This window comes from Condylura cristata, unplaced genomic scaffold (genome assembly GCF_000260355.1).
Source record: "Condylura cristata isolate star-nosed mole 26May11 unplaced genomic scaffold, ConCri1.0 scaffold00023, whole genome shotgun sequence".
In the NCBI taxonomy this organism is placed as follows: domain Eukaryota; kingdom Metazoa; phylum Chordata; class Mammalia; order Eulipotyphla; family Talpidae; genus Condylura; species Condylura cristata.
In genome coordinates this window covers 25,034,954-25,060,360 of record NW_004567124.1, presented here as the reverse complement: position 1 = coordinate 25,060,360, position 25,407 = coordinate 25,034,954, and the positions used below count along the sequence as shown (strand labels likewise).

General features: G+C 52.4%; 1 protein-coding gene across 1 annotated transcript in view; it reads right to left on the bottom strand.

Moving 5' to 3' along the window:
- PLA2G4E (phospholipase A2, group IVE) overlaps positions 1-25,407 on the bottom strand; it is a 62,092-nt gene that overhangs the window by 11,799 nt on the left and 24,886 nt on the right. The window contains exons 2-12 of the mRNA XM_004687883.2: positions 17,711-17,783; positions 11,532-11,668; positions 9,780-9,911; positions 8,874-8,914; positions 6,709-6,751; positions 5,847-5,910; positions 4,876-5,021; positions 4,693-4,776; positions 4,412-4,449; positions 2,497-2,632; positions 1,203-1,339 (exon numbers count right to left, since the gene is read on the bottom strand). Of these exons, the coding sequence (XP_004687940.1) occupies positions 1,203-1,339; positions 2,497-2,632; positions 4,412-4,449; positions 4,693-4,776; positions 4,876-5,021; positions 5,847-5,910; positions 6,709-6,751; positions 8,874-8,914; positions 9,780-9,911; positions 11,532-11,668; positions 17,711-17,783 (1,031 nt within the window). The remainder of the gene's footprint in view (positions 1-1,202; positions 1,340-2,496; positions 2,633-4,411; positions 4,450-4,692; positions 4,777-4,875; positions 5,022-5,846; positions 5,911-6,708; positions 6,752-8,873; positions 8,915-9,779; positions 9,912-11,531; positions 11,669-17,710; positions 17,784-25,407) is intronic.

Sequence of the window (25,407 nt, the reverse complement as noted above, 5' to 3'; positions counted from 1 at the left end):
GACAACTATTTAACCTAGAGATTAAGAGCATGGACTCAGAGTAAGGGTTCAAGCCCAGCCCCACCTGTCGTCAGCTGAGTGACTCTGGGCAAGTGCCTGTCTCTCTAGGTGCAAAAAGAGCACAATGACAACATGCCTCCTCATAGTTTTCTTGTGAAGAAGGGAGATGATCCATCAGAAGCCAGCACCCTGCTGCTTGGTATGGATAGAACAACTCTGTCAGCTATTCCTTCTATCCTCCTGAGCTTAGACCTCAGGGCTCTGATGCACCAGGACCCCTTGGTTTTCTTAGGGCAAATTCATACCCACTACCCAATGGAAAGAAAATAATTAGATGGGCGTTGGGGTGGCTTCAGGGGCTAAGGGCCTTTGGATCATGGGCCCCAGCCACACTGGACCTGTGCTGCATTATGACTGAAGTAAGAAGTCATGTAAATATTTTAAAAACTATCTAAAACTAATGATGATGTTATTGAAAGAAAAGGTGACATTAATATTAAAACATTTTTCTCAACCTCGAAGTTCATTTTTCTTCTAATCTTAGAAGAAATCAAGGCACTGCTGTCAGCCCCGCTAGGCCCTAGGTACTGAGGCTCCTGTGGAGAAGTCAGTCTCCCCAGGCCTCACCTCTGGGGAGCAGACAGCTCAGCTCCTAGCTCAGGAGAGTGAGGAGGTGAGATACTGAGGGCACAGACCAGTCTTCCCCTACCAGCAAGACCCTGAGGGCAGAGGGAGTGGGCAGGGCTGGGCATGGGCTGGTTTGTGGGCAGCCAGGCAGCTAGACCAGTCCTCCCCCTCCTCCAAGAGACTCATGACAGTTCCAGAGAGGATGGCAAGATGGGCACAGGCAGAACGGGGTCTGCAGCAACTGGGGTTCCCTCTCAGTTGGCCACCATACTCTTGGGTCTTCTATAGGCCCAGGGAAACAGTAATGTTGGGAGTGACCCATATGGATGATGTGGACACTGTCTCCCTGTACCCAGTACCAGGACAGCTTCTCACAAGGACCCCAGGAGGCCACTGTTACTGTGACCCCTACCCAGAAAAGTGAAGCTGGTGTCCAGGGTCACACAGCTAGAGCTGCTAGAGCCGCCCAGGCCCCTAAGCTGTTCTGATTTGCAACAACGGGAGCTTATAGGGAGGCCAGGCTGGCCTGTTTGCTGCTTGCCCAGGCTCCACCAGCAGCCACGCCCTCCCCTTACCAGGTGGCCCCTGACAGGCCGGTGATATAGCTGGCACAGTCCAGGATGTTCAGTTTCTGCAGTCCGAGCAGGTGGCCATACATGGCGGTCATGGATCTTGTTCCACCCCCTGTGGCCATGATAGCGATCAGTGGTACCTGGGGGCACACGGCGGTCTGTCAGGGCCGTGCTGGTGGGACCGGACTTGACTGACAGAGCGGAGAAAGAATGTGGAGGATATAGATGGCAGAAGAGTGGGGCAGGGAGAGAGCTGAAAAGCACCTTCACAGAGGGGCGGGCCACCCAGCAGGAGCCAGATCCGACGCCAGGCCTCGGAGGGCTGAAGCCTGACACAGGCTAGTGGGACAGAGAATGGAACTGTCAAGCCTGGGTCTCAGTTGAAAGATGATGAAATTGGGGTTCAGGGGTGTGGGTGGCTTGCTCATGTTTAGCTTGGATGCGATTCCCTAGTGGTTGCAAAATCAGCACCTTCTGCAGAGGGATCTGATGCTGGTGCCCCAGGCCCAGGTCTGGAATCTGAGTGTGCTTAGCTTACACCCAATGTGTAAGAGCTGGAGTAGCGAGTGGATTTTTGATGTGGGAAGGAGCAGGGTTGTCACTTTTGACTTACATAGGTTTAAGATGCGCTTCATTGTGCCTCCCTAAAAATGGGAGAGGGAGGAGGTGCTCTCTGCTAAGATGGGTGCGCTCTGCATTTCAGTGGTGACTGGAGGAGACTTCCCTGGGCTAGGGCCCCTCACAGCTTCCTCAGTCCCCACCGAGGGCCGACCTCAGGAGTCTGCTACTCACAGGGAAGGCCAGGCCTCAGTGCAGGTCAGAGAGGCGACAGAGGCTCTCACCAGGGCACTGCTGTCTGCCCTGTGGGGAAAGGCTGGCTCTATCTTTGGTGTCTGACTGCTCTTCTTTAGGGGAAAGGATGGGGTTGCCCATCTGGGGGAAGGGGAGATTGAAGAATGAAGGGCCGTGAGCCTTTTGGGAGGAGGTGGGAGGCTGAGAGGGGGGAGGAGCTTCAGATATTTTCCTAGCTGGGGCGAGGAGGCCAAATTGACCACAAACAAGCCCTCACTGGTCACTTCAGGATCTGTGGGTGTACAGGGAGAAGTTGGAGCTCTTCCTTTCTCCACTCTGCCCACCTCTCCCATCCCCTTGTGATCACACAACTGAACGACCTCAGCACAGACCTCCCCCCAGCACAAGGAAGCTAGCGGAACAAGTGAGGGGAGGGCTGGAGGTGGCTGTGGGAAGGACAAGCTCAGCCCAGGGCGGCCTCGGGACCAGCCCTCTGCTCACCCACCTCGTCCTCCTGCAGGGCCTCCTCCAGCTGCAACACCTGCTTCAGAGCCTCGGCCACCACCACCCTCCGTTTCTGCAGGAACTCCAGCTCCGCCTGGCATAGGCTGAAGCCCAGCCGCACGTCCAGAGGCTGTGAACTGGGGAGACAGGGGGCGTTGGCTTGGTGGACCTGTGCACGCCACCTCTGTGGAGAAAACATGGCTCTGGGGCAGCTGGACCTAGGCATCTGTGATCTTGAGCCTCTGCTATCTCATCTGTAAAATGGGGCTAACTGTGTTTAACTCCTAGCACTCTCTTTAGCACTTTACACAGATGTAAGTTTCCCCCCATGACCAAGTCTTAGCTGGTCTACTGTAAGCAGGTACTCAAAAAAAAAAAAAAAATTAAGGACTCAATGAACCTTCTGCCTCCTCAGCAAGGTCTGAGGAGACCTTGAAAGGCAAAAGTTAGAAGTCTCCCAGGCACCTTCCATAGTCTGTGACCAGCGCAGGTGATATGGGGCCCAGGGCAAGTCTCTACAGTAAGGGCTGTTTCGAGCTGATAATAGATGAAATGATAAAAGAGCCGTCCTGAGCAGGGGCTCTTTGGTAAGCTCTTCCTGCTGCTGGAATAATCTCCTGTATGTTCATGCAATTGACAACCCCCTTTACATTCCTGATCTCACCTTGCACCTCCCCCCCTTAGCAGCCTGCCCGTCCCCTGGCCCCGTAGGTGGGGCAGGGGCTGTCACAACATGTCCAACACTTGCCTTGTGCTTATCACACCCCTGCTCTGAACAAGTCCAGGCTCCTGGCATCGGAGACCCTACCTGATCTGCAGCCTCATCTCCTGTTGCTTTCTGGAAGAGCCTATGCACTCCGAGTGTCCAGGAACATTCCTTCAAAGTTATGCCTTTACCAAAAGCTTCCTCCCTCTGTGCATCCCTCTTTGCACCTGAGACCCCTAGTGACTCCAGGTAAACAGTCCTGGACAATCTCCAACCCCAGGGCCTAACAAGGCCACATCTTGACAGCAGAGACTGTGCGCTCTCCTATCACCTTCCCTCCAAGTCTGGCATCAGCAGACACAACTGGAGGAAATAACTCCTTGGCCTTAAAATAATGAATAATAAAACAGTAGTAACAATATTCGTTGATTTTTGCTGAGCTCCCACTTGTCAGGCAGTTCCCTGAGTACTTCGTGGGTATGATCTCACTGACTCGCAAAGCTACCCAGTGAGGGACAGTATTCTGGGAGATGAGAAAAAGGGAGACTTAGGTTACAGACTTAGGTCTCCAGGGACACACTGTTAAATTGTACATGGAAATTATGGCTGGCTGATTTCTGACAAAGGATAACTCATAGGGGAAAGATGCTCGGACATCTGGAGCAATCTGCAGGAGAATGAAGATGGACACTAGCTCACTCCATGCGTGAGTATTAACTCAAAAGCGATCACCCAAATGTCTGAGCTAAAATGCTAAGGCTCTTAGCAGAATCTGGGAGCAAGTCTTCATGATCTTGGGTTAGGCAATGATTCATTGAATCTGGCCACAAGCACAAGTGACAGAGGAGAAAATGGACACACTGGACTTCACCAAAGTTTAATGTCTGTGCTTCCAAGGGCACCAGTAAGCATGTGAAAAGACACCCCAGCGTGGGGGAAAACACCTGCACGCCATATCTCTGATAAGGAACTTGTATCCAGAACATACAAAGAACTCTTACAACTTTGTAATAAAAGTCAAGTAACCCCTTGGCAAATGGGCAGATTATCTGAGCAAACATTTCTCCAAAGAAGAATTACAAATGGCCAATAAGCCCGTGAGAAGATGCTCGTTATTAATCATCAGGAAAGGGCGATCAAAACCACAGATACCACTTCACGCCCCATTGGATGAATAAATCAGTGGGATAGACAAAAGAGGGTACTTTACCAGGTTGTAGACTTCATGTGTAATTCACAGTTCTCATTCTGGGGAGAGAAAGATGAACAGTTTCGGGACAGGCTTGCAGCTGAGTGGGCTTACCGGCTCTGTCTCCCCCCCTCTGCTGAAGCCTCTGTCCGTTCGCTTTGGCTCCAAACTGTAGCTCAGTGTTCTCCTACCCCACAAATCTCTATCCTGCTTTAGACACCACCCCCCTTTCCCATTAACTCCTGCCACAGCAGCTCCGGGCTAAGCTGCTCCAGGACCCCTTTCCAGACCCAGGCCCTTACCACAGGCAAGGTCACAGCCTGGCCGTCAGGGAGACAATCAAGGGGCTGGCAGACGGGGTCCTTCTTGTGCACACAGCAGCAAAGCTGGAAGGATGGGTGGGCTCTGTGAGAGGGGCGGGTGTCTCCTCTGGCAGCCCTGCCTGCCCCAGGGCCCTGTACCACCCCACAGCCACCGCCTTGTACCCCACAGCTCCATTGGCGCTGGGGCATCTCCACATGCATCTGGGACTGGAAGTACTTGGGGTAGTGGAAGCAGGCGGGGTTTGGGCAGTGCGAGACGTGCTGGGTGTGCTCAAAGGACTCATTCACTGTCACCAGGAGATCCTTCACTGAAAAAGACAAGAGGGCTGAGACCCCCAGAAGCCTCTCTCTCCCCATACCCAAAGTGGTCCCATCAAAAGCCTACTGGAGGCACCCAGGAGAGAACCACCTAGGTGACTGGTTAAAATGCCCCCAGAGAGTCTCAATCCATAGGGGAGGGCAGTCCCCAGAAATCTACCTTTATCAAGGCTTGCATGCGATACTGCCAAATGAGGTCCCCGGAACGCCCTGGGAGATTCCGAGTCCTCTGCACTAGTCCTCCTGGGTTGTGCTTTTGCAGGAGGGGCCCCAAAATCAACCTCCTACTCACCAGAAGCAGGCCCTCACCATATTGCCTCTGGGCAGGGGCCTCTTCCTACCTTCCGCCTCCGGACCCGTGGGGCTGTGCTGTGAGGGCTGGAGGCCTTGCATGGGTGGGATGGTGGGGAGCAGTGATCTGGCTCCCTGGTGATAAAATACTAAGACTCTCTAGGAATTGTAATCTGGCCAGAGGAAAGGGCTCAGCGAGAGGGGCTCTGGGCACTTTCAGTTTCTGCCCGACGCTGGTGCTGACCACTGCATGGGACCCAGGGAGCCCTGGTGTGCCCGGGGTGTGACACTGGTGTGAGTGGAGCGGGCTTGTCAGGCCTGTGAAGCTCAAAGGGTCATATGTGTGCCCTTTACAGAGCAGTGGGGAGGACAGGGGCTCACCACTGGCGACAGTGTGGTGACCCCAAAGAAGCTCGAGTTTTTGGTTTCCTGACTGAGCCCAGGACCCATGGAGAGGGTCTCTGGTGCTGATGGGGTTGTGAAGCAGCACTGCCACCCCCCTGCAAAGGCATCAAATGACTCACTTTTCCCACGCTTCTTGTGCCTCCTGGATTCTGCATGAACCTCCAGGCAGGAGACTTGTCGAGACTGAAATGGAGGAAGGGAGGGTCATTTGAGCACAAGCCACCCCCGTGTTCTGCCAGGCTAGAGGGAGGAGTGATGAACAAGGGGACAAATTCAGACTGGGGGGAGCTGGGTGTGGAGATGTGTTGGCTGAACCCGTTCAAGGTATCACCCTAAGAGGCAGTATTTGAAAATGAAACTACCCTGAAAACTCCAGGCTGTGGGACCCTCACCTACTGGGGGTTGTGCTCTCAGGTCAAGGATGGAGCCTGAGCGGTTTCACCCCAAACCAAAAGAGGACACCTTCCACTCAAACTTTGACAATAACTTCTAACAAAACAGCCTTCTAAGAAGCAGAAGGGAGCCAAATTCCTTTACTACAAACTCCCAAAGACTGATTTGGAGGCTGGGAATCCCCTTAAATTCCGTGTTTCAGATGTATCTAAATGAACGCATGAAATGGCTGTACCAACGGCTGAACAATGAAAATCTTTTAAATATTGAACTTGTACTTACAGAGTAATTGGAATAGGAGGGAGATGGTGCTGAGGCTGTTCTGGGAAGAGGCCGCCTACTAGTGGGTGCCAGGAGGGTTCCCTAGAGGAGTGGTCATGGCCCTAGGCTGGGTTTAGGATCCAGACCAGGGCAATGTCCCACCTACCTTCTCCCAAGAGATGTCCCCGCCTGTTTACACCCCCTCTGGTTGACTGCATTTGGCCTCCTCCTAGGGGAGGCCCCCGGTCTACTTTCTCCCAGTCTGTTCCCCTGAGAGCTGCAGCCATCTGAGGCCTCAGAGGTACAAGAACTTGGGAGGATAATTACCACCAGCACGCCATTGGTGATGAGGGTCTCAGGCATGAAGGGACTGAAAAACAAAACAGAAAACCTGGTCAGTCCTGTCATCTTGCTGTGACTCACAAGGTGGCAAACAGCCTTATAGTGTCAATGGTGAAAGAGCACAGGCTTCTTGGTCTCTAAGAAAGATATTAGCTTAAAAGCTTTAGATGTAGAGAGTTTCAAGGAGAAAACTGGTATACATTTTTAAAAAAAGATATATTTATTTATGCATGCAGAACTGGGGTGCAGGCCAGAGGTGCAGGGGCAGTGAGAGGATTCACCGCAGACAGAGTGGGGAGTAGAACAGGCATATTGACGAAGTACACTGCTGAGGGGAGCAGCGGACGTGTCAGGAGAGGTCTGCCATGCCACGTGGGTCACCTCCCTGGCTGGGGATCCAATCCATGCTGCTGTGGCCACGGGCAACCCAACAGTGCTATACCTCCACCCATTGTGCCACCAGGGAAGGCTGAAAGTGAATTTTTTTTTTTAAAACTAATGTTTATTTTATTTTATTTTATTTTAAAGGTTTATTTATTTGTGCATTCAGAACTGGGGTACAGGCCAGAGGCTCAGGGGTGGCGAGAGGCTTCACCAGAGAGAGTGGGGAGCAGAACAGGCAGATCTACGAAGTACACTGCTGAGGGGAGCAGCGGGCGGGTCAGGAGAGGTCTGCGCGCCATGTGGGTCACCTCCCTGGCTGGGGATTGCACTTGTGCTGAAGCAGCTCTGGCTAGCTTTGTAGTGCTGCACTTTAACCTGTTGTGCCACCAGGGAGGGTCCTGATATACATTTTTAAATAGTATGTCTGGGAGAAAAAAAGATGTGCCCGCTAGGAGTAGGAAGAATTCCTTTTTTTTTTCCCCCTTTAAAAGGAAAACTGTTCTTTCTGTCCAATTAGTTGCAACTGCCTGAAGTTATGAGGAGAGATGGGTCACATGAAAGGCCAGAGCCCGCCCACCTAGAGCAGATATAAACATTCTGCTAGCAAAAATCACTGCTTCTCCGTTCCTGTTTATTTAATTCACGCTCTTAACAAATAGTTCTGACCCAGCCAGAGAGGGGCCTGTTGAATATGTGCCGTCCTTGTGTTATAAAGCCAGGAAGGTGAGCCTCCAGGTTACAGTCAGCCAGGGAGCCCACAGCCCACGCCCCCACCAAAGTTAAGATCGAGAGGTGATTTTGACACATTTTCTTTTGCAAGTCACTTTGTGAATTCAGTCAAGGAGCCTGCTTCCCCTAAAAGTCCTATCAAACCAAGAACTGGAGGAGAAAACCCAGATTTATTTTTCAATGTGGACCCAATAAAGTTTATTTTAATTTGTTAAATTAAAGTGGATTTCAAGAAGACACCCCAAAAGCTCCAGAGGCCCCAGGCACAGATGACTCCCTGAGTGACATTCAAGTCCTCTTGCCTAGCTCTGGTGTGTCATCCAGGGTGCTCAGTGCTGCCAAGGGAAGAAGAGGGCAGGTACTGGCTGCCAATCACAAGCACAAGCATTCTAAGGCCGGGTCCCCTAAATGCCCCTTTCTCCCAGTAACGTGCACGCTGCGTGCGGGGGGCTTGTCCCCATGGGCAGGCGTGACCCTTTTCCTTTGTCCTCTCCTCTGACCACGCTCCAGAGTTCTAACCCACTTCCGATCGAGTTCCCACAATTGTCACAACCTCAGGATTCTAGGTCATATGCTTAATTGAAAATGCTGTGAAATAACCCCATGTAATGGGGTGGGGCCTTCCCCACTTTGCTTCCAGAGTTGGCTGCAGAGGGGCACAGGCTTTGCCTAAGGCCAGGGTTTGGTAGTTTGTTCAAACAGCTGAGGGTGAAGAAGCAGCACTCCTTGGTCCTGACTTTTCTCAGCCCGGCCTCAACAAGCGTGGTGCTTGGTGGTAGAAATTCTTCCCAGACACTACTCTCAGGAATGCAGGGGAGCCGAGCCAGGCAATTTAGCTAGGGCATTAAGTCTTTAAAGCAATACTGTGGCAGTACAAGGGGTGGAGCTTGGGGACTGGCAGCACCCACCCAGATGCAGGTGATATGCATTGAGGCGCGGCAGAGGTGAGTGTGGAAGAGGGGAGACAGCAAAAAGGTGAAGCAGGCTCTGATGCGTGTGCCTCGAAAAAGCTTGGAACTTGGGCCGGAGCTACTCACCTCTCCTCCAGCAGGAACTCCACCTCCAGCTCTTCCATGCCCTGGCAGGAGAGGGGGAGGCACTGTGAGCTGCCCTGCACCTGTCTGTGGGCCTGCACCCTGCACCCCAGGAGGCCCTGTGCACTGTGCTGGCCCTGCCTCATGGAGGGGGGGGCGGTCCTTGCTTCTCTTACCCACTCTACTTCTCTCTGTCCCCATATCCTTGGCACCAGGAACATCACTGAAGACCCAGTGGAGGCTCCTCGGGGATGGAATCGTCCCCACCCCAGGCCCTGCATGAGACCCCCTGGCCTAGAACACTTCCTTTAATCTCCCACCCCAACTTCCCACAGCTCTCCTGCCTTCTCTGGGGCTGAGTGCCTGGGGCAAGGGAGAGTTGAAGTTCCCTTCCCTCACCTATCCCTTCACACCTTCTGCTGTGCAACAGCTGGAAGTTCTGAGCTCACTGGGCCTTCATTTCCCTGCTACCATGGAAGTGAGGCTAGGACAGGGGTCCCTTGGTAACATTCTGGTCCTGTCCAGCTATCAACTTCCTCTATTTTCAGATTTGCCCTCCTTGACACTTCTCTGTCCTCTGTCCCCTGCACCCTCCCATCTGTGGGGCAAACGGGAGCCAACCCTTAACAGCATCTCCATTTTGTACCATGAACAGTGCTAGGTGCCTTAATTAATTTTCCCACTTACAGCAACCCCTCACGGTAGGTATTACTATCACCACGGTAGAGAAGAGAAAGAATGCCAAAGAATGGCCACAGGTCACCAGCCAGTGGCGGAGGCCCTACACCAGCAGTGTTATCTTTTCCTGAGCTGGCTGTGGGAGGGGGGCCAGGGGTGGGGGAGCCCATGGAATGACATTGCTGGAAAAACTTCTCCTTGTGAGGCAGGAGGTGGAGCATGTACACCCACCTCGGGGTTCAGTGGGAACTTCATGTAGGTTTTCTTTCGGTAGCAAAGCTTGGTGAGGTCATAGAGCACCGTCAAGAGGTGGTCATTTGGCGTCACTGTGTCTTCATCGCAGATGCTCAGCTCTAGCACGTTCTGGGGGAGAAAGGAGGGTACAAGCCTGGTTATGTGGCTACATCATCCTGTTCCGGGATAAGGAGCTTGACATCAGTCCTAGGCAGGAGGTAGGTCTGAGGGATTGGGGCCCAGCTCAGAAGGCCCTGCTCGGGCGTGAGAGACATTTGTAGGCAAATGAATTAAGGGAGGGAAGTATCTATTCCTTCCTTTCCAGCTCTCTGAAGTCTTCCCGTCCCTCTGTCCTGACTCTGCTGTTGGAGAATTTTGCTCTTTTACAAGCTTGGCAGGGACTTGTGATGTGTGGGGGATTTCTTTGCACTTGGGGAAAAAGAAGAGCAGAGCAAGCAGGAATCTTGACTGGTTAAATAATATTTCAGAATCAGGGCCCAGGGCACTGATAGCAGTTCATTTGGTGTTAGAAAACTTAGTTCAGGGAAACTAACATTTTAAAGCAGCAAGGGAATGACATGACCAAGGTTATAGGGGTTCTGCTACTTAATTGGGTTGGGGTGAGGTGTTTGAACGTTCTTGGCTCATTGGTCCCTCAGGAGGTCTCATGTTAAAATTAGAGCAGCTACCTGGGCTTTACTCTGGGGTCAGTGGTCTCTGGTTACATGGATTAGCCTCTGAGGACTCTTATTTCAAGGACCTTGGGAGATGCAGGTTGTGGTTGGGTTTGTCTCTTTGGTCCTCCGCTATTGGACATTAGATGGTTCTGGTGTTTCTAACTAAATGAAATCTGTTGACACAATTACTAGAAACTCATATATATCCCCAAAGCAGCCCCATGGGAAGCCCAAATTCTGATTTTAAAATGGCAGACACCCTGCTCTGAAATTCCTTTCTCTCATGAAAACCATATCTTTTTGGTTTTATATCATGACCATAATTCTCTTCCCAGAATTAATCAATAACCCATGAAGAAGAGGCTTTCATGGCTTTAAAGGGGTATTTAACAAACCATATATGTGTGCGTATGATGGAAAAGACAGTTTTCAAATTGTCTTTTACATATAAATATAAGTCCCAACTTGAAAACAAAATGGATTTATGAATCTAAAATGAAGAGGCACCCCTAAAAATTGAAAGCGGTAAGCTGCATAGAGGTGCCATGCCTCAAGTACCCTAAGACTGGGAATGAGGATCATGAAGAAGCCAAGTTTATCTTAAGAGCACTCAGCTGGGAGTCACCCCCCAGGATGCTAATGGAGAATTTTCCCTCAGGAGATGTCTTGACTTAGAGTCACCATGCACCCAAAGACAACCAACATCATAAAACAACTCAACATGCAAAAGAACACACACCCAAGGAATTAGAAATAATAAAGCATCTGAAAGGATTTAAGTAAAACCCTCTGGCTGGGATTAGGCTGGCTGTGGATCTAGCGAATAGAATGGCTCTTCTCCTCTATCTAGTCTCCTGCTTAGAGAATGTTCTGGAAGGTTCTGGAAACATACTCAGTTTTAGGGCAGGGACACCTAGTTCCAACAATTAGGTAGAAGGACAAGAAGGACGAGAGAGATAGGAAAGAAGGTGGAAAGACAAGTAGGCAAAGGGACACGTAAGCAGAGAAAAGGAAAAGAGAGCAAGGAGGGAATTGGAAATGCAGGTGACAGGTGCAGCCTTCCATAGCTCACCTTCACTTGGGTCTGGATCTGGAAGCTGAAGGTTTCGTTCCACTCTGGATTTTGGCAGTTGGAGATGGTCCGAGTCCTCAGCCTCTCATGAGAGGCAGTGGGCAACCAGAGGCTCACAAAGCAGTCTGTCTGGCTCACTGTCCAAGGAAGACAAGCGGAGGAGAGTTGGGAGAGGAGTCAACAGGGTCCACAATGGAGAGCATGTGCAAGAATCAAGGGAACTTCAGGCCAGTCACTTTCAGAGTGAGGCTCTTCCTCTCGTCAGGACCACTCGACTCACAGGACAGACTCTTCAGAGACCTCTGTCCAAGGACCCCCAAAGGTCACAGACTGTAGGCTAGAGGTTTCACAGGTGGGGAGCCAGGTCCACCTGACCATTCTTAGGGACACAGATGGCCTGAGGTTCTTACCTCCCGCACCCTGCTCTCCAAGCAAATATCTGCTGATCTGAAACAAACTATGGCCACACAGTTCTCCCTCTGCCCAGGGCAGAAATGGAGGACCAGCCCACAGGGTCAAGTTAGCCTTTGCCTTTTCCCAAGGCACCTGGGAAACCAAAGGGGGACCCATCTCTTCCTCTGTGTTGTGGAGAAGCAAAGATTGGCAGGAACACAGTCTACTGTGCACGAGCAAAACGGTGTTGGTGGAACAAGCTATTCAGTAGGTTCTAGGAGCAGGGACAGCTCTCCGCATATAACCTGATGGCCCAGCTCCTCATGCCTACACTTACTCTTCCAGAATAAGATGTGTGACCCTCAAACCCCTCACAATGAGGCCACTGGCTTTTTCATCTGAAATGAGTAACACAGTGAGGGTGCAGGAAGTGTAATGGAGAAGGGATGCAGGCTTTGGTTCTCGACAGGCCCTCTTAAAGTAGAGAAAGGGTGGTGCACCAGAAGGCATGGGAGGAAGGCAGCAGCCCAGCCCAGCTCCCTCCTTCGTTCTCCCTGGGAGGAGGTAGAATGAGGTGCTTTTCACTCTTCGGACAATCTACTGAGGTAACTCCCAGGGTACATACCAGATACTCAGAAAATGGGAAAAGTCACGAGTTTCCAGGATCAGGGGGTCCTTTAGATGGTGAACTGGTTTAGCGACAGGAGTTCTGTATTGGTTGGACTGGCCCAAACTAGATCTTAATTATTACTAACAATGTCCTGTGACAGTGGAACTCGGGTTCACCCTGATCCATTGAGTCTTATATTGTTGCCACACTGAGCGCTTTATCAGAATACCATGGTTTGTTTCACACATTTCTTTAACTTCTTTTTTTAAAAGATTTATTTATTTATGCATATAGAACTGGGGTACAGGCCAGAGATGCAGGGGGTGAGAGGTTTCACCAGAGACAGAGTGGGGAGCAGAACAGGCAGATTGACGAAGTACACTGCTGAGGGGAGCAGCGGGCAAGACAGGAGAGGTCTGCCACGCCATGTGGGTCACCTCCGGGGCAGGGTTCAAACTCACCCTGAAGAGTCTGCGGCTTGCTTGCAGTGCTGCGCCTTAACCTGCTGTGCCACCCAGGGAGGACCCTGTCCCTAACTTCTGACTTCATCCCCAATCTCTGGTTAATTTTGGAGGTTTCACCATTCAGTGAATTGGCATTCAAGGCCCTCCTCCCACTAAATAAAGGTAAGATGACATACTGTCTTTTAGCTGCCATAACCATCACTTAATACAGACACAAAGAAAGAATAAAACCCAACAGAATCAAAAGAAAATGATGACCTCATCATCTCCACCACACCCTCAATGCCCAGCCTGCTCATCGCTGGCACAGGTGTCAAGGCCAGACACCAAGTTTGTCCTCGACTCTCACTTGGGTCTGTCCACGTCTCCTGACAGCAACCCCCCCCTTGCCCACGCTGCACCCCACCCCCGGCATCTCCACTGCCCCTTCCCTACCAGGCTCCCAATCTTCTTGCTTTACTCTAATCTTTTCTCTCAAGAGAAATCAGAGGGGTCTCTATAGGTTTGACCGTGTTACCACCCAGATTGAGATCTTTCAGTGGTTCCCATCTGCCTTCAGAAAGTCCCAAACACTCAACATGGCTCTCAGCCTCAGCTTTCCATCCTCCCTATCATCCCAGGCCATGGTCTGACCCAAACACACACACTCCTGCCAAACACAGTCACCTGCAGGTCTCAGAGGTGCCATGCACCTCTGGCCCAGAACACCCTTCTCTTATACTGCTCCTACCTCTCCCCTGACTCGTCTCTTTGGGTTTCAGAAGGAAACCCAAGTCTTGGCCAAGTGTTCCTCCCCACCAAGAGCCCTCTGCTCCCCTGGCAGGGCACTGCCATGTGAACTGCACAGGCAGGTGGCTCATCTGTCTCCACCTCTCCCTGAGTGCTGGCAGCCTGGGGAGATGGTGCCTCTACCCCTGGAACATACTTGGCATTTGGCACATGTTTGTTGAATAAATTGGTGACAGGAAAACCCAACTATTGCTACAGGGCTTTATCAGAAGGCCGGAGAGCCTGGGCTGGGTCATGCAGCTGTGGCCAAGTGTGTTGTCACATCTGATCACTCTGCTCTCCAGGGTCCTTCCCTGGCCTTTTCTGGACACCAGCTCCTCCTCTGGGGGCCTATAACATTCTCCTCAGCTCCACCTCCTGGTCACTGGGAGTTGGCAGGCAGCGAACTCACCATCTCTACACCCCTTTGCTTTGCTTGACTGATGGGTTCTGTAAAGGCCCTTTCCCTCTAAAATTCCTTTCCTATCAAAGCCCATGCCCAAAACTCTCCTTCTCTAACCATTAAATAAAATCTCAGTGTTTTTGGCCTGAGGCTTAGATCTGTAGTTACAATAAAAATACTCCTAGAAGAGACAGGTGTGATCAGACACCCATACTTCAAGCATTAATTTGTTTTTCAGTTCTTTTGCAGAGAGCTTTTTCTGTCTCCTCTTCACAAAGTTAGAAGGAGAGTGTAGCCCAAGTAGGGAGGGCTAGGGATGGGGGTTTATTCTTGGGTGGGTGATGGAGGAAGATTCGTCAGGGGCCCAGTGACATCTGGGGCAGGGTCACGGGATGACTGTATGGGTAGAGGCCGCTGTGTTAGCAGTGGAGAATGGCTAAGCTCGATGACCCAGTTCTGAGACTTTTAGTGTCTGCAGGGAATTTCCTAGGCACAGAGAGGTTCTAATACTTGTTCTTCAAGAAGTGACAGTGTACTGGGTCATCGGAATGACTGTCTCTTTTCCTGGAAAATGGGTAGCAAGGATGACTCAATGAGCTCGCCAGAGATTGTCTTGCTATTACCTCTGGAGACACCTTTAATTTTATTCTCCCAAGAGGAATTATAAACTCTTGACAGTCGGGAGACCTTGGGCTCTGCTTTCTCCTAGCCCTGGCCACAGCTGGGTGGCACACACCTCAGGTTCTCTGAAATCTTGGATAACTCAGGGGCAGATTAGCGGACTTATTTTGATTCAAGTTATAAGGGACAATTTGGCATAAGGTGAACCCAGGAGCTGAAAGGCATCAGATAGTCACAAACACAGCCCACATAGGCAGGAAAGGGACCCTGCCTGGTGACAACTGTGGAGTCCAGAATCAACGTGATCCAGGATGGCACCCCTGATCACCATGTCTGCCCATCCAGCCTAATCCTCAGGGGAAAGAGCAAAACATAACCAAAGGGTTCTTCGAGGAGAAGAAAACCCCCACAGGCAGCCTGTATGCCAGAGAGGTATGTGGGGAAGAGGAAGAGGGGGCACTGGAGCCAGACCCTGGCTTGTTTCTCTGGCTGCCTTCTCCCTGCCTCATCCCTGCACACCTCCTCCAAGCCCTGCACCCCATATGGGGGCCCTTAGGTGACAGGTGATGCATGTGGCAGGAAGAAGACAGAAGAAAGGGCACCGGACGACAGAGTGGGCCAGCACAGAGGTGCTGAGGCAGCGAGGAGGGCATGGCCAGGCTGACCCACAGGCTGGGGCACACGAGCCTCAGGGGGAGGGAGGCAGGTGCAGCTGTGGGATCTGTAACTGTCCCGGCGGGGAGAGGGGTGAAGTCTGAGCCACCCACCGTGGCATGAGCAAGACAGGTGGCTAACCCCTGGGCCCAGGGGCCTCTTCTAGATCCCTCAGATCATTCACTGGCAGAACGGAAGGCCCAGAGAAGCCCACCAAGTCCCTGGCCTCCTGGCAGACCTGGGGTCTAAGTGGACTTTTGCTATCACTGACATCAGCTGCAGACACCGCCGGGGACTGGGTCTGAATCCTGCCTGATCCCTTGGCTTTTTCTGGGGCTCCAGGACCTCCCCCCCTAGTCTGGGAAAGGGCTCAGAGTGGCCGAGAATACCGGGTAAAGATAGACACCACATATACAAGGGGAGGCACTGATGCCCAAACCTTTACAGAATACGAACAGAAGATGGAATTGTGATCTTGTCTCACTGCAGAATTTAGAACTAGAGAACACGAAAGCTGACAGTAGCTGAGGAAGTTTCCACAAACAACCCTGCATTGCCGTGATAGCTTCCCAGCAAGTTTATCAGCTTCCCAGCAAGTGTATCAGCACCTCCCATCTACGCAGCTGTACAATCTGCTACGAGCCCACAGGAAGTGATGCAATGCCTTCTCGGAAACGAGTGCCCTTAGATCCGGATCCTGGCTCTGCCTGAGTTTCCAGGCTCTCCACTCACCAGCGTGTCCCCTTGACTCCCCTGCTCCCCAGAACTGGGATCAAACACTGCTTCCACCTAAGCATCACTAACCTGCAATTACAAAATGGACCTCACAGCCCACCCTCAGGTAACTGGAAGAAATGGTGTTTGGTGATGTGGCCCCCACTGGCCGGAGCAGGTGCCTGGGAAGGTAGTTCCCTTCCCTCCCCTGGAAGGGCCCCTCCCAAAAATTGGGTCAGCAGATGCTGCCACCTTGCCCCACTCAGACCCCAGCCCCTCAATACAGACTTCCTTAGTGACTCCTGACTTTCACTGTCCTCTTCTAGTTCTAAATGTCCCAGTGACAAGATCAGAATTCCCTCTCCCAATGCTGTTCTGTAAGGGCTTTGAGCATCGACATCTCGCCTTGTTACACGTCCACTTGGTACCCATGTGTGTTCTGCATCCTCTGCCCCTCTGAGGCCCTTCCCAGCCTACATGAATCCTAGGGTAAGGGCAGTGGGAATATAATCACTCTGATGAACACTATGGCCCACGAGACATTCCCGTGTGGTCCAGTGAGTGGGGACACTCTCCTCTTCGAGAGCCAAGATTCTTCTGGATGGGGCAGGGAGGGGGATGAAGGCAGCATAGAGAGATGCTTTTGGTTCTCCCAATCTCTTGAAATGCCAGATTTCAAGAGATGGTTTTCTTCCAGATGCCAGAGGATTCCCTCCGGGCATAGGGCCTGATAACGCAGCAGGGGCAGGGATGAAGGTGAACTTAAGGTTGAGTGAACCCTGCATAGGGTCCTCTCTGGTGGCGCAAGGGGTTAAAGTGCAACACTACGAAGCTATTGGCAGTCATTGCAGCACGAGTTTGATGTGACCCACCTGGCGCAGCAGACCTGACCTGTCCGCTGTTCCCCTCAGCAGTGTATTTCAGTCAATCTGCCTGTTCTGTTCCCTGCTCTGTCTCTGGTGAATCCTCTCATCTCACCTCACCTCTGGCCTATACCCCAGTTCTTGTACACATAAATAAATAAATCTTAAGAAGAAAAGAAAAGAAAAGAAAACACTGCATAAATGGCACCAGTGAGATAAAATATATCCATGAACTTGAACTGTGGGGCTCGGTGTTATGGGGCTACTGCCATGGATCCCCAGAACCCACCTTGGGATCATGTCCTGAGAAGAGGGGCTGTGGGACTAGATTGATCTTTGGCTCTAGATTGATCTTTGGCCCGTGGGACTTATTTTCCCCTCTACCCCCAATAGCCCCAGACTCTTGGCAAGACAAGGAGAACCCAGAGTGGGAGAAGCGTGTATTCCTGGAGCCTCAGTGTTCTCTCACTGAGGAGAGAGAGGGGTGAACGGTGCAGGGGCCACTAAGATTATAGGCAGAGGGAAGGGCCTGGAACATGGCATAAACCCCAAAGTCTGAACTACTGCAGCCTGAGTGTAGAACACACAAGCACACTCATGCACACATGCCCACCTGGCTGTTTCTCCAGCCGCGGCCTCACTTCCTAAGCAGAGGAGGGGTGGGTCAGGAGGGAGCGGAGGATACTCACCTATGTCAGCCTGTCGGACGTTCTTCATCCGAACGACCCTCACTGTCAGCAGGTGGCATGGGAACCGCACCCCCTGTGGGTTGAGAGGACAGTGGACTCACTCCTTGGGCGTGACAGCGGTGGCCCTGACAGGGAGCGGTCAGGCTCCCGCTGCGGGGCTCAGGGAGACTTCTCTTGCCAATTCTAGCCTCTGGGCTCTGGAGACTCCTCTGGTCCCTAGGGGGCTTGAGGGTGCAGAGATCCCCCTCTCACCAGTACAGCTCAGAAGAAACACAGCTTTGCGCCTGTTCCTTTTCTGGATTTGCTCCTTTTGACGGATGCCCTTCCTGTTTGATGCATGGGACTTGATGCTTCTCCCTGAGAGTTTCTCCCTGGCTTAAGGAGTCTTCGCTGATCACTCCTGCCCCACATCTTCCGATGGACCAAATGGAGGCCTAAGAGATGGGGCCCTTTGCAGGCCACATGGTTCACTCTGTGTTGCTGGAATCACTTTCTATCTTGCTCAGAGGATGCAATTCTTTCCTATTTAAAATAATATCGGGGGTTGTTGGAGAAAAGCATAAAAGCCCACTACTGAGAAGCAATCACTGTTGTGCCAATTGCTCTTCCAGTCTCTTCGGGGGCATAAGTCTAACCAGCGACCACAGAACCAGGGCTCTGGGAAGGCAGTGAACGTCCCGAGAGACATATAAGTCAACTCGAGCGTCTCTTCCTCCTGTCTCCCCAACAGCTGCCTCAAGATCAGAACAAAAGGCAAACTGACAGTCACACAGAAGACCGAGGATCCCTTGCGTGAGGTTACTCTGAGGGCCATGTCTCTTCACGGTCAGTGACGTGCTCTCTATCATTCCTGCTGGAGCTTGGCAACCTGGAAATGAGGCTGTGACCTTGGGCGATCCCCTCTCCCCATGGCGAGCTCTTTACGGCTCACTCCCCACCCAGGTGGAGCTGGTGAGGAGGCCAGAGTTAGCCTCTGCCCAGCATGAACAGATGACAGGCACTATGGAGAGCTAGCCTGCAGGTAAGGAGTGAGCTCAACTGTCACCTCCCTCCCCAGTAATCTCAGCAAACATGAAACATGCTGCTTGTCCTTCTTTGCTCTTTCTTGGTTTCTCTTAGCACCTTCTTTCCACCCTGAATTTCCCGAAAGCCCAAAACTAACCCCCAAACTCTGACAGTTCGACTACTTGCAGAGTTCTTTCTGAGCTCTTTTTTTTTTTTTTTTTTTTTTTTTAAAGAACCAGAGTTGAAGGCTTCTTGGAAAGTCCCCATTTCCTAAAGACCACAGAAGGCTCAGCTCACACCTATTTGCAGGAAGAGCCAATGTCAAATCACTCTACAAGGGACTCATATTTTACCACCTGTCAGGAGATAGAGCCTGGCAGGGAGTTGAAATATCAGCCCACAGGGGTCATACTGAGCCCCACATGGGATTTGGGTTCGACGCCCAAGAATTGGGCCTGTAATGACTTTTTTGGATTTCAGTCAACACCCATATTTGTCGTCTGTGCAAATGGAGTGGTGTTAGAGCAAAACTAAACTTCACGGGCCCAGAGGTAATTGAAAGGCAGCAGGGAGATGCGATGCAACATTCTAAGTGTCTGTGACTGTGTGGCAAGATTACGAAAACCCATTTATGGGGTAGCTTATGGTGTGGTAAGAGTAAAAACTGGGACTTGGACAGGCCCGTCCCTGGGACAAGATGCCTTGGCAGAGTATCTAGGTGAAAGTCAAAATATTTAAGAGGTGTGACTGAGGACCATGTCAGCTGGGCTGTGGCCCTGGGGTGAGGATGGGTCAGGACTGAGGAGCTCTCAGAGGCTTGGTGCTCAACACAGGAACTATTTGGTAAGCAATACAGAAGCTATTTGGACACTTGGACAACCAGGGCTACTGCGAGGGAGGGCAGCTGGACAGCCGTTTTCTGGACACTAGGGGAGAGGGGTTCCTGCTTGGGCTGTCAATTCCCATGCTCAGGGCAGGGGAGCCTGTCAGCTCATGTGGGAATGCGGTAACCCTTTGATTCTCAGGATCTGTGACTAGGCAACTCAATTTCACCCCTTCCTACCCCTTAACTTTGGGGGGAGCTTGGGGATACACTTCATTGCCCTTCTCTGGTGTGCCAGGCCCTGGTGTATTGCATCTGCTGCTCTCACACCCCCCCACCAAGTGCACACTGAGGAAGAACTACTGTTCCTGCTTTGCAGAGAAGACTGAGTTTCCAGAGATGGCATCTCCCATGGCGGCAGGGCCAGGACTCAGGTGCAGGTCGGCCTGGCCGTGAGGCAGTGTGCTCTCCACCACCCGTGTGGGTTCCTGTGAATGAACCAACCTGGCTAAGGTTTGCTCCTGTCCTGCACTAGACTAGGAGTACATTCCAATGCAGGGTTTTCCTTATACCCCAAGAATCTAGCTGGTACCAAAAACCAGTCAGAATAACAGTTACAAGTGGGTTCTTGGGGTCACGTTCCCAGGAAGGGTCAGGAATTAGGGCAGAGTCTGATCACCATATATCAGAAGTGGGGGTCTGTTAGCCACCCCAGGCCAGCCTACCCTAAACAAACCACCCCCAAGGTCTAGGGTCCTGGAGAGGGGAAGGCAGCTCCGAGGGAGCCGGTGGGAACTCCCTCCCGAGGGTGCTCGGGGCAGGCCAGGTGGTGATGCCACCTCCTCCTCCTCCCCAGAGTCTGGGTGTATCTATCAGTGCCTGCAACACCTGGGTCAGTGCTTATACTAGCCTGGTGATCGCTTCCAGGATGTGTGGGCATTCCCTGCAAGGGCACCGCTGGGGTAGGGACTTCATGGGACCCCAGAACATTTCCCAGCCTGTCTGAGCAACAGCCCCAACTTGTATCCTTTTTATCATCCAGGCTAGTAAGCGGTGAGGACAAGAAGCCCCAGCTCCTAGTCACGGGGCCGCTGCAGGACCCAAGAGGCATAAGCCCAGCTCTCAAGTGCTTCCTCCTCCCCTCAGTCCTGTCCCCTGTGTAGAAGATCCGCTCCGGGTTCAGGCTTAGGAAGCTCAACAAGATTGGAGAGGCAGGAAGAGGTGCCGACCACAAACCCTCCCAGCCCCCTTCCTCCCAAAGACTTCAGAGAAACGTGGGTGCACCCCAGAAGGTGAAGTCTTTCCTGGCCAAGGAAGCAGGGACACCATTCAGCATGGGCCTTCCTTCTCCCACCCCAGCGCCATCCCTCTGCTCATTCAATGATTCATGTGGGCTGAGGGAGAGGGCACCGGGGAGGGAAATGAGGAAGCTGCTGACTGTCCTCCCCAGGCCTGACCCTGGTAAGCTGGAGATGGAGGCAAGGGAAAGCCAAAGAAGAGCTGGCCCAAAGCCCAGAGCCCTGGCAACTGACCCGTGAACCTGGAGTCCCCCACAAGCTTATGCGGAGCTGGACGGACCCAGGGGTGCTCACCACAGACCCAGGTAGGTGGCTTCTCGGCCGACAGTGACAGGCCGGCAATGCTGGAGTGTACCACGCCACAGCTGCGTAGCATGGCGCTTTAGTGCATGGGCGAATGCCTGCTCGCTGCTAGGACAGGCCAACGAGCCTGCTGGCCATGGTGAGTAGCACCTAGTTACCATGGTGCTCACTCCTGGCCATGGTGAGTACCACCTACCTGGGGGCCAGCCAGCCTGGCCCCCAGGTGGCCCTGAGCAGCTCTATGACACCTATCAAGCCCTTGGGTACCCTCAGCTGGGCCATCCAGCCAGGACCCCCAGCCCCATGTGGACCAGACTATGTCCACAGGGTCCGGAAGGGACTGCCAGAGCCAAGGTGCTCCCATGTCTGGAAGCTACTAAGCCCCAGCCCTCCTGAGCCTGTCTCCTGCCTTCTGCTCTCTTGGCCCCACCCACCCAGCTCTGTTCCCTCACCTCTGAGGCGCAGGTAGCTGTAGGACTGTCATCTTCTGCTTGGCCTGGGTCCGGTAGGTTGTGGGAGACCCAGGCGGGCACCTGCCTCTGGAGCATTGCGGTGGTTCTCCAGCTGGGTGGTGAGACTGGGAATTTATACTCTGACTCAGAGCCCCGCCCACTGGACGCCTTCTGGCGGTGGCTGGGATTGTCCGGTGAGGAGTTAAGGTGGGTATACCGAAATGGGGGCCTGGCGTAAGCCTCTTAGTATCAAGGCCCACTTAGTATCAAGGGCCACCTTGGATCCTGGAAATACAGGGACCAACCAGGACTCTGGCCCTCAGCCGTAGCAACCTACTTCCTCCAGAAGCTCAGAACCACGGAGCCATCCCTGGGGAATAGGAGAATGAAGAGGAGGATGCTGGACTCCTTGCGACTTTGGGATTATCCTAGCTTGATCTGGGAAAGCCCTCTCTCTCCAGTTTATAGAGGAAAAAGCTAGCTCGTAGATGCCCCCGGAGTGGGGGGCGGGGGGACAGAGGACAGGATCACGCCTGCCCTTCTTCCCAACCCCACTCAGTCCCATGGCTAGGAGTCCTGGGAGGCAGGGATTATGGCCAAGGCTCCAAAGTTAGACAGTCAAGAAAGAAAACAACAAAAGCCCTCGTGAGGAGGGGGGCAAGGGCGCAGCCCCCTGCCCTTCCTCCTGGAACTCCAGAGGGGAGAGGGTGTGCCCTGCCCTGGCCTAGTCTCAGGCAGCTTAGAGGATGCTCCGGCCCCACCCAGTTGATCCCTATCTCTGGCCTGCTGGCAGGCTCACTCCTGGCCCTGGCTAGGCAGCTTCACCTGCTAGCACGCCCAGCTGGGTACACAGGGAGTTTCCTGCCTGAGCTGTCGCCTGAGGCCCCACAACCGGCTTTTCTGGCTCACAGATTGAAGTGATTTTATGAAACTGAGGGTGAGATGTGAACACAAAACTGACTGGGCCAGAACACCGGGGTAGAACATGGTAAGTGGTATCTGCAGGACCTCTTCCCGCAGCAAGGAGAGGTGTTGCCCACAATGCCCGCCCCCCCCCGCCCCCACATCACCCCACCCCCGCTAGCTAGGCCCTCTGGAGGGGGGTGGGGCCTTCGTCGGGCCCCCTCCCAGCTCATTGCCCTCCCTGCTTCTGCCATCAACCCCAGCTCCAAGGGCACAGACTTGGCACCCATCTCCTCAGGGGATTCCATTAAATTCAACTTGGCTCATATGTTGAGGGAGCACCCACTGTATACCTGCTACTTAAATCCCAGGCTTCAAGTTGAAACTAGCTAGGGAACCAAATGCTTCGAGGTCTCCTGCGGTAAGATGGGGTGTCCTAGCAGGATCAATATAAATCCTTTACATTTGTGAGCATCTATGTTTTCTAGCGTTCCACAACTAACAACCAGCTAGGGCTAGGTAGAGAGCGAAGAAGATGGAAATGGTTGTCAACTGTGGTGGCAAAGCGTAGATCTGTGGAGGAGGCGTCTGAAGTGGGTCTTGGAGGACGGACAGGATTTCAACAGCTAATGATAGGTGGAAAGGCGTGATAGGAGGAAGAAGGGACATGAGCAAGAACAGGGAGGCCAGGAAGCCTGGGTATGTACAGGTGTGCAAGCATCCTTATGTCAGAGCAGTGAGGTGTATGGGAGGAGCTTTGGGGGAAGGGGAGTGGAGAATGGGACAGAGAGGAGGTCTTCCTGAAGGAACACACTGCAAAGATATATTAGAGTCCAATAATTGCAAACCTCAAAGACCATGCTTTAAGCTTGGAGTTACTCTCTAAGCAACAGGGAACCAGGAGCAGTTTTTGAGCACAAGAGTGGCATGATCAGAACTGAATTCTAAGAAAGCATTCCTGATTGGTGTGCGGGCAACCCAACTCACAGCACTCGAGTGTCCTGAAATGACATGGTAGGGGACACTGTGAAGTCCAGGGGACCTCTTCCCTGAGAATTCCACCTGTCTCTCCATTTCCTTCACTCCCCCACTATACCCTCATCACACAGACCTAGCGCATTCCTTCAAAGTCTAGTACTTGATCCTCTTCTCACTGAAAGAGCTCGGTCACAATCTCCCACCCCAGCCTGCCCCACCAGTCCTGAAAGCAGAGTACCTGAAATCTAGGCCTCTCCCTCACCGTCTATAAACTCAAGAATGTGTCCTCCTAGTGCAGTTGGCAGCCTGGCAGTCAAACAAACTCAAGAGCAGGCCCTCATTTAGTTGAAGAAATCAAACTGATAGGCGACTAACAGGCGGTGGGTGGACGTTCCTCTTCGGAACCTCTGCACCTCTGTACGGGCCCAGAGCAGGTGAGAGCTGGCACGGTAGTGACCTGAGTGGCCCAATCTACTAGAAAGCCTTGACTGCCCACCTGCTGTGTGCTGGGCTCTGTGTCAACGGCTTGTGCCATCTGGAAGCGAACAACACAGAACTGATGATCAAGGGAAAGGGGTGAATTAAGAGGTCAATTGTCTAGTGCAGACGCTAAGTGGGGCAGGAGGAGCAGAGGACTCTGTGGGGTCGGTGGGAAGGGGACTAAGAACCCTGGGCTAAGAGGCAATGTTCACATGGAAGGTGCTTTGTCCCCTCCTCTAACCTAGCATTCTTCAAATGAACACACAGTTTAACTAACACAATATTTTGGGCACACAACTGCCGCCCCAAGTCCAGTGCCACCTGGCCCGGGCCCCAGAATTCCCTCCTGTGGCCATTGCGAGGCTGTTTCAGCACATGCAGCGAGGGGCTGGGTCCCTTCCACTCAGCTCCTGCTCTTGGTGAGAGGGAGCCTGAGCTTGCCCCAACAACCCCACCCTGCATCTCCTGAGGCCTCCGCCTCAGGCCGCATCAGGACCTGTTGCAGGTTCCCACTTGCTGGGTGGTCAAGGCCTCTCGGGCAGCCTCTGGGCCTCAGGTGGGGGTGATGCACTGAAAAGTATCTTCCTTCAGCTGCTCAACTGACATCACTCCCTGCCAGCCCAGCCGGGGTGGATTCTTACCTTTCCTCTCTAGATGCCTGCACCTGTCTCTGTTCTCCCACCCCCTCAGCACCAGCTGTGGCTCAGCTTCCTTTGCCTCTCAAGTTCACCCCCTCCACAGCTGGCTGGCTGGCTGGTGGTAAGCATTGCAGCCACCCCCTTCAACCTGTCATTCTCCTACTCAGTGGCATTTAATGCCTTTCCATTCTTAGCAACAAATTCTGAGTTTTCATGCCTTCCAAAATCCAAATAGAGCCCAGAAACAGCTGCATGGACACCAGGTAGAGCCCAGAAACAGCTGCATGGACATATGGAATTGTAATCTACTATGGAGGAAGTATTTCAGATACTGATGCAAAGATAGGCTGTTCATGAATGGGAGAACGAGCCAACTGTTCGGAATAAAATGAAGTTAGAGCCTAACTGCATGATGACACCAAAATAAACTCCAAGCAGTTTGAATCTCTTCCTGAAAATAAAACTATAGAGGACTTAACATAAAATATTAGAGAATATTTATATAATATTGGGATGAGAAGCATCTTTCCAAAAGTACAAAACCTTGAAGCCAATAGGGAAATGTTGCTAGATTTGAATACTTAACAGAAATGCAAAACTGCAGAAAAGCAGGAGATACCACAGTCTCAGTGCTACCTCTAAAATACACCCCACATTCCCCCCCCCTTAGTAAATATCCATGAAAAACAAATTCATCATTAAAAAAATAAAAGTAGGGCCCTCCCTGGTGGCGCAATGCATAAGGACGAAGCACTGTGACCTTGCCACAGCCGCTTCAGTGCGAGTTCGAGCCCCTCCCCGGAGGTGACCCACATGG